The sequence below is a fragment of the Rhinolophus sinicus genome, chromosome 17 (assembly GCF_057876585.1).
Source record: "Rhinolophus sinicus isolate RSI-liver-muscle chromosome 17, RSI-T2T, whole genome shotgun sequence".
In the NCBI taxonomy this organism is placed as follows: Eukaryota; Metazoa; Chordata; class Mammalia; order Chiroptera; family Rhinolophidae; genus Rhinolophus; species Rhinolophus sinicus.
The window spans coordinates 58,571,747-58,583,668 of NC_142517.1; the positions used below are offsets into that span (position 1 = coordinate 58,571,747).

At 37.7% G+C, this 11,922-nt stretch overlaps 1 protein-coding gene across 2 annotated transcripts in view; it reads left to right on the forward strand.

Annotated features, from left to right (window-relative positions):
* Window positions 1-11,922, forward strand: part of RNF168 (ring finger protein 168) — a 34,016-nt gene that overhangs the window by 14,700 nt on the left and 7,394 nt on the right. For both annotated transcript variants that reach the window (XR_016019712.1, XM_019723667.3), the window contains exons 3-5: window positions 627-806; window positions 2,886-3,004; window positions 8,169-8,250. Coding sequence is in view for 1 of the 2 variants with exons in the window: in XM_019723667.3 (XP_019579226.1) it covers window positions 627-806; window positions 2,886-3,004; window positions 8,169-8,250 (381 nt within the window). In the remaining variant the exon portion in view is untranslated. The remainder of the gene's footprint in view (window positions 1-626; window positions 807-2,885; window positions 3,005-8,168; window positions 8,251-11,922) is intronic.

Consider the following 11,922-nt stretch of genomic DNA (forward strand, 5'->3'; position numbering starts at 1 on the left):
TGGTTCATTTTTTTTTCAAGAAGTATGTTTAAATGATTATAAGTTTGGCTTTAGATCCTAGAATCTGAGTTTGAGTCGCTATTCTCCCACTTACTGATCTAAAAAAGTTATTTGCTTTTCTATGTCTGTTTCCTCGTTTGTAAATCGTATAATAACCGTTGTGGTTGTTTCTTCAGCAACCACTCCATTCCTGCTCACTGTGTGGGGATTCATCCCAACTTCAGGGATAGACCCTAAGTCATTATATTCCCTTTGCTAGGGTTTGGTTCAGGAACCTACGCCTAATTTAGTCAGCGTATGGCATTCTGTTAACTGAGGAAAAGGATTGCCTAGAAACACGTCCACAAATGTGTGACAATTTAGTAGAAACTGTGATAAGGACTGAGGTGAGGAGAGATGAGGGTTTGATTAAGGTTTGATTGGGCCGCCTGGGGAAGGCTTCCTGAAAGAGACTACTTGAACTATTCTGTAGAAATTTTCCTCTCCAAATTTGTACTTCATTTGAGGTATTTTAATTCCTGCCAATTTATTCTGTCTTTTTAAAAATTTTACTGTTCTTATTAGGAAATATTGCAAGTATACGTAAAAGTTCAAAGAAGGATTGTTCTGTGTTAATCATTTTTAAGGTGGAGGCAGAGCGGCGAGCCAATGAGGAAGAAGAAAACAGAGCCAGTGAAGAATACATACAGAAATTATTGGCAGAGGAGGAAGAAGAGGAAAAAAGACAAGCCGAGAAAAGGAGAAGAGAGATGGAAGAACAGCTGAGAAATGATGAAAAATTGGCAAGAAGGCTAAGCTTTAATATTGTAAGTTTTAGGAGAGAACTTTGAAGTATTAATATTCCTATTGCTTTGCCTCTGGTTTTCAGATTTGAAGACGTGTTCACCATAACTAGTAGCTATTTCTGACATATTTACTGTACTTAAAACTTTTTTTACATATTTTTCCAGTTTTTGCATATTGTTACATATTTGCTCTAATCCAATTATAATATTTCCCCCCTTTTTTCTGCCTCCCCCCCTCCACACTCCAGTTCAAGCCGCTGTTTCTAAGTCTAGTTGTGTAGGACACAGCTCCCTGGCGCATGCTGGTATGATGAGCCTTGCGCTCCCCTCGGCTGAGGGAGCTGGTCGCCAGTCGTCGATCGGTCGCTCACAGCAGCTCTCGCCGGTTGCCGGCCACTCACTCTGGCTCCCGGCCAGTCACGCTGGCCACCGGCTGCTCATGGCGGCACACGGTAGCCCACGACAGCTCACGCCAACCTTCGGCTGCTCACGGCAGCCCAGCTTCAGGGAGAGCTGTTGTTCACAATCTTAGCTGCTCACTGGCCCGTGTGGGAACCGGTGACCTCAGTGTTAGGAGCATGGCGCTCCAGCCACCTGAGCCACCGGGCCAGCCCCCAAGTATAATTTAAAAAAACTTTTTTTATATGTTGTTAGTAAATTCAAATTATGTAGGAAAGCTATTCAGTGAAAAATGAAAGTTTCCTTCCCCCTCCCACCTTTTCACTCCCATTCTGTTCTATTATATCAGTTTCTTTCCCCAGAGGTTAGCACTATTAACAGTTTCTTATAACTATTAATATTTTTCTTAATTCACCTAAAAAGGATTTATCAATCACACTTTTTTCCTTGACTTTTTTTACTTGATACATCTTAGAGATTTTTTTGTATTGCTACATGTAGTCTAATTCTTTTTAAGAGTGACATAATATTCCATTGTATGGATGGAAATCATTTTTAGGAAGTGAAGCACATTTAATTTTAACATATTAAACCTGGATTTTATTATCTTGCTTTAGTTATTGTGTAGAGGAAAATGAGGAAGAGAATGGATGATAAAATCACATACTTTAAGACCAAAGAATACAGTGGGACTCAGTGATTTGAAAGAACTTGGCAGAATCACCTGGGATTCTTTTAAAATACAGACTCCCATACCTGTTCTAAATCTACTGAATCAGAATCTCTGGGCATGGGATTTAGGGCATGCCATTCCCAGAGGCACCTAGGGAAGTCTGATGTGCGTTCAGGTTCTAGAGCCTCTGCTTTCAAACAACAAATATCTTAAAATATACTTGCTAAAATGAAGTATGTCCAGAATTGGGATTTTTTTTTTTTTAATTTTTGAGAGGCCTACCATTCATAATACTATACCAAGTTTTAAGTTGTATACCCTTATTTATATATTCTTTTTTTAAAGTAGAATAGCTTTATAAAAGTATACAGTAGGAAATTAAAGACATTGACCAATAGAGTAATAACAAATGGAATAAGAAAGAAAACATATCAAAGAGGAAAACCTTTACCTGTCTTTTAAGAGTCTATTCTAATCTTTCTTGTCTTCACATGGGATTATAAAAGTAGATCTGTTGATATTTTAGAGTAAGTGTTGGTTTACTTACGAAAGTTTGGTGGTCCACGGCCAAATGTCTACCACCACCATTTATATTAATTTTTCCAGTAGTAAGAAACTTATGAGACTGTACAGCAAGTAAATATTCATGGTATTGGTATGCCCTGAAACCCCCAAATTAAACTACTTTTATATAAAACTAACTTTTATTCCAGGTATATCTACAGCTGTTTGAACTTTCCCCTGTAGATTAAGGTAGTTATATGAAACTATTCATTAGAAAAATTAGCAGAAATTATCAGCTAATAAGATGAATATTATCATGCCTTTTGTGCTCTATAATGCAGAGTTAAAATGCAATTAATTTAGATCAACTTGGAAGACTTAAACTTGTTTATATTAATTTTAACATGGTCAATATTATTCAAAGTGTATAGAAAAATTCCTGAAAAATTCTGTATTAGTCAAATTAACGGCTCACTTTATAAACTTATTTTTAATAATGTCTGTTGTACTTTTTGTTGTTAAAGAACAATTTCTGTGAGGGAAGTGTCTTGGCTTCTCCTGTGAAGTCCAGAAAATCTGATCCAGTCTCAACCAAGTCGCAAAAGAAAAGTAACAAACAAATAAGTACTGGAGATATTCAGAAGTAAGTGAATATGACTATTTATCAATTATTTATTGATCACCTATGGTATACCAGTATTTTTTGTTCATATAGTGTACTGACAGTCAATTTTTGGTTCATGAACTCTGCATGAAAACCCTCAGATGGTTTGAGATTGATGTAAACTGAAAGTAAGAGAGCTACTCACATAGCTTAGATTCCTGGCTAGCACAAGTTGAGATGTGAAGTCCTTTTGTGTCTTGATTGCTCAGGACTTCCACGTTGTTCCCATTTTCTCAAAATTAACAAGTTGGGTTTCTTTTTCTCTTGGTTTAGATTCAATTGAGAAAAGCTGGTCCCATATAACATCTTCCTCATAGAAGGAACTTACAATTTGTCATCGGGGTCATTCACCCAGTCTCCTTTTCCCAGTTTGTGCATTACATTTTTTTCTCTACAAAAAGTGTGAGTCAGGTAGTCAACAGTGAAGTAATGGTTTAGCTTCCCCACATTCAAGGGCTTTTGGTTCAACTGGGTAAATAATGTGCAAGTAATTTGTTTCCTTCCAGAATTTATAGAAATTTTGGATTTGGGGTGCTGGAAATTTGGGATGGGGAGACCTAGTTTTGGGGTGGGTAGAGTTAAGTGACGTGGTTGCTATTAAAGAAAAAAATAGATATGGCAATACCAATATTGTTAATGCTGATTTTTATGCAAAGTAGAAATCAAGAGAAAAACCATTAAAAGGTGAAAAGCAGAGATAGTGCATAATAACACAATATTCTACTTAAAGGATATAACTGTCATGAATCTTCATGTATCTAAATATATATTTTGAAATATATGAAAATAAAAAATTACTAGGAATACAATGGACCTAATCTAATAAACTGAATTTTCATAAACTGATGAATTTAAAAGCAGAAATTGAAGAAACTGAGAAGCTAGTGGTTTAAAATAAAAACAAAGTTAAAAAATATAAGGTATAATCTCTGGAATATATAAAGAATTCTTACACACCTCAACAACAAAAGACAAATAATCCAACTTTAAAATGGACAAAGGACTTGAACAGACATTTCTCCAAAGATGTACAGATGGCCAATAAGAACATGAAAAGATGCTCAACATCATTAATCTTTAGGGAAATGTAAAAACAACAAGATACCACTTCATACCCACTAGAATGTCTATAATCCAAAAAAAGGGAAAAATAGCAAATGTTGAGAAGGATGTTGAAAAATTGGAATCTTGTGCATTGCTGGTGGAAATGTAAAATTGTGTGACCACTGTAGAAAACAGTTTGTCAGTTATTCAGAAAGTTAAACAGAATTACCATAAAACCCAGCAATTCCACTCCTAGGTATATAACGAAAAGAACTGAAATAGGTATTAAAACAAATACTTGTACACAAATGTTTGTGTCAGCATGTCAGATAACCAAAGGTAGAAACAGCCCAAATGTTCATTGAGGGATGAATGGATAAACAAATTGTATATCCATACATTGGAATATTATTCAGTCCTAAAAAGGAATGGCATGCTAATACATGCTGTAATATGGATGAACCTCAGAAACATGCTAAGTGAAAGAAGCCAGACATAACGGGGTATGTATATGATTTCATCTATATGAAATAGCTAGAATAGTTAAATCTGTAGAGACAGAAAGCAGATTAGTAGTTGCCAGTGGCTGCGGAGAGGTGGCGATGGGGAAAACTGCTTAATACATACAGCGTCTCCTTTGGGGATGATGAAAGTCTTTTGGAACTAGAGGTGATGGTTGCACAACTTTATGAATGTACTAAATGCCATTAAGTTGTGCACTTTAAAATAGTTAATTTTATGTTACACAAATTTCACCTCAAAATGATTAACAAAAAAGATTACGAAAGTATTTGAAAATTAAGAAAAACTACAGGTAACTCATTGGTTAAACAATATTTTCTTAAAATTTACTTATATTGAAAAAACAAAACAAAAAACACTTCACCCATTTCTCTCACATATCTCCCCACCTCCACCTTTGGCAACCACCAATCTGTTCTCTATATCTATGAGTCTGAGCTTTTTTTTTTTTCTTTTAACCAGATTCCAAATGTGAGAGAGATCATAGGGTATTTGTCTTTCTGTGACTTACTTCATTTAGCGTAATGCCCTCAAGGTCCATCCATGTTATTGTAAATGGCAAGATTTCATTCTTTTTTATGGCTTCAAATTTATAGTGAGTAAATGTATATGGTATTTGCACATGGATAGACAGACAAAATGATTGAAACAAATGATAATAGCTAGCTTAGAAACACACCACAGTTTATGGAGCCTCTATGCTAGCTTTGGTGTTTTTAAAATATGTCCACAAATTCTTGGATGTACCTCCCTTCAAAAGATAAAGCCTGGGGGCCAGCCCGGTGGCTCAGGCGGTTAGAGCTCCATGCTCCTAACTCCGACGGCTGCCGGTTCGATTCCCACATGGGCCCGTGGGCTCTCAACCACAAGGTTGCCGGTTCGACTCCTCAAGTCCCGCAGGGGATGGTGGGCTCCACTCCCTACAACTAACAATGGCAACTGGACCTGGAGCTGAGCTGCGCCCTCCACAACTAAGATAGAAAGGACAACAACTTGACTTGGAAAAAGCCCTGGAAATACACACTCTTCCCCAATAAAGTCCTGTTCCCCTTCCCCAATAAAATCTTTTTTTAAAAAAAGATAAAGCCTAATTTCCTTCCCCTTGAATGTGGACTGGACTTAAATATACAAACAGAATTACCAGAAGAGACATTGTACACTTCAGAGACTAAGTTCTAAAAGGCACTGATTTTTATTTAATTTTATGGAAATTAAAATTACAGTGAGGTCATTTTTGATTATATACAAATATTGATTGAATCATGTTGTACAGCTGAAACAAATACAATGTGGTATGTCAGTTATTCCTCAATGAAAACAACAAAATGACAGTGAAGTTAACATTTCGTATTCATCCGACTGGAAAAATTAAACTTTCTGGCAATATCAAGTGTTGTAGAGGATAGATGCACTTCACATGCTTGGGGAGTGTAAAACTTGATACTCTATAACTTTGGAGTATAGACACTAAAGAAACCCCAGAAGACAAGTACAGGAATGTTTCCAGCAATACTATTTGTAACAGTAAAGCGCCAGAAGCACCCTTATTCTAAGAGTAGTGAAAATGAATTCCAGCTAAGGAAAACACGCATGATTCAGGAAAGTGTTGGGTGAAGAAAACAAGTTGTGGAAGAATACATATAGTATGATTCCATATACGTAAGTTTCAAACCCATGCCGAACTAAGCGATAAGGTTTTTAGGGGTATAGGTGTGTGGTTCAACTTTTTAAAAATGAGAGAAATAACTCAGGATATTGATCATCTCTAAATAGGGGGAACAAAGGGGAGGCCCCATAAGGGATTTTAAAATCAGTGATGTTTTTTCCCCTTTAAACCAGGTGGTGAGTATAAGGCTGATAATGTAAATCTTTAAAACTTTTTTTTTAAGTATTACATATATTGAAGTGCATTAATCTTAAGTATACTTTTTACATTTTTACATTTGTATAAACCATCCTCCAGATTAAGATAGAATATTTCCAAGAAGTTCACTCGTGCCCTTTCCCAGTCAGTATCCCCTCCCTGTAACTATGATGTATTATGATTCTTATATATATTTTGTAACTATTCTCTTGTAAACTATTTGTTTTCATGAGGTAGACCAATATATACTTTATTAGAAAGATATTTAAGATATAAGTGAAAAAAGGAAATCCCAGACAAATATGATTTCTTTATAAAAGAGATAGTGTATACTATATATAGAAACCATACCTATATATTTTTAAATTGGTTACATATGAGGAAGTAAATAGGAATGAAAAGGGATGATGACATGTATTTCCTACATTTCTGTTTAGTTTTTTAGCATGAGCATGTATTCATATATTACTTGGTTATTATAAATAAAGACTATCCAGGAGAGTTCATAAATCTTCACTGATTATGTTGGGTAAGTATCTAATCACATTTTATTTTGTTCTCTGCTTATAGATTTTAAAACAACTATTATGCTATAATAACTCTTATCTTGGTACTAGCATACTGGGTAACTTTGGCAGAAGAGATTCATCAGCTTTGGGAAACAAATGAGGTTAAACCTGGACTCCTATTTTCTCTTATCAGCTGTGGTTCTTGTTCTCATAAGTTTGCAGACTGTTTAGGCTGATGTAATTAAATATGTGGGTTAGGTACTCTAGGTTATCTATAAGGGATATTCATTTGTTCTTTATATGAGATCTTTGTCTAGAATTTATTGTTCCATATACGACTCGTTGGTACTTTGGGCAGTGGAACATGGTTTTACATTTTACTTGCATTCAGACATATTTTTCATTTTTTTAATTATAAAAGCTAGCTGCTCTTTGAAAACCACCCAAACTTACCACCACTTAAAGGCAGCCAACATTTTGGGAGATTTCTGCTATTTTTAAGCATACTTATATATGCATTTAGATTTTTCACTTTTTAAAATACACCTACCATCTCATAACCTTTCCTTCTCATTTATTTTACAGCATTTTCCATTATATTACAAACTTTATATTTTCAGTGTCAACCTATTAAATAGATGCTTACAAATTTAGATATATGCTCTTATGCTGATATGCCTGTTTGTCTCTAAGCAGATAGTTGATATAAAATGTGTATATAACAAAAATCTCAATACCAAAATAGTAAAGAATCTAATCATGGACTTTATCCCAATAGTAGAGATAAAAAATGTAGAATTTCTGGCATTTAGAAAAAAAAAAGCTAACATGTGCTTTCTTCTGATTTAAAATGTCATTTCCATTACTACTTTTGGTAAGACTCTACAGTCTTGGTTGTTTTGATGCTATCTACCTTTTTTCATTTTTTTGAGAATTAAGAAATGTTTAGATTTGACTTTTATTTTACTTCCTTTTCTGCTGTTTTACACTAAAATATTAATACTTGGCCTTTTAAGTTTTGCTCTGGAATTATACCAAAACACCTAAGACAAGGAGATAGAATACGCTCTTTCTGATAAATCAGCCGGGTAGCAAACCAGACGAGGCTCGGTATAAATAGTTAATCTGCCTTTATTATATTGGGTACATACCACTTGTCTTTCAAAGCATTCAAACTTTGGTAAACTTTTTTTTTTTTTTTAAGGTATTTGTCTCCTAAATCTCAATTTGGAACAGCATCACAGCCTGAAGTTGTACAAGAAGGCAAGAAAAACTCCATGTCTATGGTATGTGGATGCTAAAGCTGTTCTTAGTTTGGCATGTTTACTAATGGTGTATAGGTTGCTAATACTTGTAGGTTCCTAAATTTTTTTTTTAAGTCACTGTAGTAAATGGGACACCCTTTCTTAGTCATCCTAGGCTTACCAGGACTAGAAGTCAGCAAACTTTTTCTCTAAAGGGCCAGACAGTAAATATTTTAGGCTTTGAGGCCCATGTGGTCTCAGTCACAACTAATCAGCTCTAATGTTGTCATGTGAAAGCATCCATCGCAATATGTAAACAAATGAGCTTGTCATTGTTCCAGTAAAACTATTTACAAAACAGCAGGCTGAATTTGGTCCCTGGACCATAGTTTATGGATCCCTCATCTAGATAATCAAACTCACAAAAGTGAATAGGCTACCCCTCATACCGGCTTCACTTAAAAGATCATAGGATGGGAAACAAAGCATGCTAGTCGGGCAATATCAGGCATATCGTTCAGTAAGAGTCCTCACTGCAGAGCTCCTAAGTGATTGCCTGGAAATGATAACACACAGAAGCCCCAGGCCCCATATGAGTGAGTTATTTATTGTAACAACCCATGGATGTAACTTCTAGGGGTCCTGGTAAAAAACATACCCGGTCAAAAGAGTTAGTTATAAGTCACTTACAGAAGCCCCAAGATTTGACATCCTGCTAGGTGTTCACAGATCACTCCTAGTTCTCCTAGTACAGATGTAGTTCATCAATAAGGGTCATTTTTTACCATAAGCTATGTGGCCTAGTAACTAACACAGGTGACATTCCACCTTTATCAGGTTTCGAGATAACTAGAACTAGGAAAGGTGAGTTGTCACCAAGGTCTGTTTCCCACATAAAAGAAGTTTTGTTAACCCTTTACTCACATGTTCCTAATTTTTTTTTTAATTCAGCTAGGTGGTTTTTATAGCACTTAATATTTAATGGACATTTGTTATGTGCCAGATAACATATGTATTTTCTTTCAATCTTCATCACGACCTCCAACTCTATAATGTAGTTATCCTTATGCCCATTTTACAGTTGAGAAAATTGAGGCACAGAGAGATAAGAGACTTGCCCAATATCCCTTAAGTAGAGGCAGTAGAGAGAGGATTCAAGTCCAGATAGTCCGGTTCATACTGGAACTGAGGATTGATAAAAGAGGCATTGAAGGGCTGGGATATTTTCCCTATCCTGTTGTTCATATTCACAGAAACCTAGAATTTGTAAACAACCTAGAATTTGTCCAATCCAAACCATGTTGGTTCATAAGAAATGCTATCAGGAATGATAAATGCAAAGCAAAGAAGGTAAAAGAACAGACTTAATATTTCCAACAGCCAGGAGTAGTTTTTGTCCTGAGGCAAATTCTCATTGAAGACTTTCTTCTTAAGGCTTTCCCATGGTCAAAACTAATCCTAAGTCTTGACTTCCCTAAGACCTATAAGTGAGAAGAGGAATTATCCTGGCTAAAGCAAGGGTCTCAACCCAAGGTTTATGGTTAGAATCCAGAGAGTACACAGGAATTTACATGGAAGAAAAAGTTTATCTTTACTTTTGTCTGATCTCTCATTTTAGTGTTTCCTTTAATTATGAATTAACAGACCATTATACTTGTAATAGTACCTGTGACTTTGCCATCAATAAAAAGGGTGGATTTTTTAATCACATTACATTTGTTGCAGATCTCTTGAAATATCCTTTAATACTCATCTCTACTGTAATATTACAAGTTATAAGACGTGCCATTAGTTCATAATAGATACACAATATATCATAATCTTTAACATTTTAGTAATTGTGTTGCAATATAAATTGTGATCCTGTGTATTTATATTTTAAAATATTATTCTTAGAAACGGTTTGTAAGCTTCACCAAAATGCCAAAAGGAGGAGAGTTTGTGGGACAAAAAGGGATTTAAAACCACAGGGCTAGTGGAAGTTTATAAGGTGAAAAAGAGGTCAAATCATCGTGCCAGCTCTTGGCCATAATATAGAATCTGGTTTGTGGGTTTTAATCTGTAGGTTTTCTTGGAAGTGAAAATGAAGGAATGCCTTAATCTAAATGGGCACATAGAATGGAAATACTATTAAGCATATACCTTATTATTAGTAGTAATATTTAATAACTACCTAATAGGGACAACTCAGCTATGGTATCTGTGGGGACAGAGCCAGGAGTGAACTGAAACCAGTGAACTATTGGCTTCTAATATAACTGCTGTGGCTACGCTAGCAGAAAAATGGGGGCTAGCAAGAAGAGGGTGGCTGAGCTAGTAAGCGCAGATTGCAGTTAGGATGGCGGGTTGCAGACATGGTGGATCCAGCCTCCAGTGAGACTATAGTGCCGCCAGGGAGAAGATAGTAGTATCCCCTATTTATGGCTCTGTGGGTCAGCGTATGGCATTCCAAAGATAGAAGAATTCCAAAGATAGAAACATAAAAGGACCAGAGACCCCGCAGGCCGCCCCGCACGACAAATGGCACAGCGAGCAGGGTACGGTGCTGGCCAAAGTTCTCCAAAAGGCGGTGGAGCAGTTTATGCATATGAACACTCAGTCTCAGGAAGACCAGGAGAAACAGCTGCCAGAGAGCTGGACCCCGTGGAGGGGTGGGAAAACATGGACGGTTCCCCAACCAGCACAGGCCAGAGAAAGCGAAGGTCGTAGCAGCCCTGTGGGCTGGGAAATACTTGCTGGGGCAGCCCGGATGCGGGATTTGTAATCCCAGGAGGAAATGCTTGCTGAGTCCTCCATGGGAGCTGAGGGTGAGGTCAAGGTCATCCCTCACCCCCAGGACAGCCCTGGCGAATGACTATGGACTATGGGGAATTGCCTTCCATCCCTACTTTAATGGCCGCTTGACTGTTTGGGAACATACCACCATGTAGTGGAACTGGCGGATGTTTGCTTTTGTGTCTTGACTGGCAGCCATCGAGAATATGTAAGCACCTTGACTGTGATCCGCTGTTGTTCCAGCACAGTGCCCTGAGAGGCCCAGAGAGAGTAGCAGTGCCCTGAGAGGCCCTGGCTGTGCCCGGGGAGACTGGTGGTAACCTAAGAAGTCTGGCTGTGCCCAGAAGAACTGGTGGTGCCCTGAGAAACCCTGGCTGTGCCCAGAGAGCCTGGCTATGTCCAGGATATTGCATTCACCTCTAGGCTCCTCGCACAGGGCCCCTTGCGGAAGACACTTGTCGCGTAGATTGTGAGGCAAGACCCTGTAGGGGTGGAGTGTGGGGACAGAGCAAGGAGTGCAGTTTCCAGGCTCTCGGCCTCACGTGGAAAGGTGCTGGCTCAGGTAGTAAATGGCCATCAACTGTGATTGCATCGCCTGTGGCTAGTTGGCCGTCAGCTGTAACCAATGAGCTATTGGCCTCTAATATAACTGCTGTGGCTACACTAGCAGAAAAATGGGGGCTAGCAAGAAGATGGTGGCTGAGCTAGCAAGAGTGGATTGCAGAGAGGCGGATGCTGCCAGCGAGACTGTAGTGGTATGACTCCCCCATCTATGGCTCCCTGGGTGTTCCTTTTTGGCCTCACCATATCCTGCGTTCTTATGTGGGGAGCGGGACCAGAGACCCCGCAGGCCGCCCCGCGTGACTGTATCAGTGAGACTTACATGTTATGACTTGATGTGTACCCCTGGTTCACTCAGTCTTTTTCTGTTTTCTACAG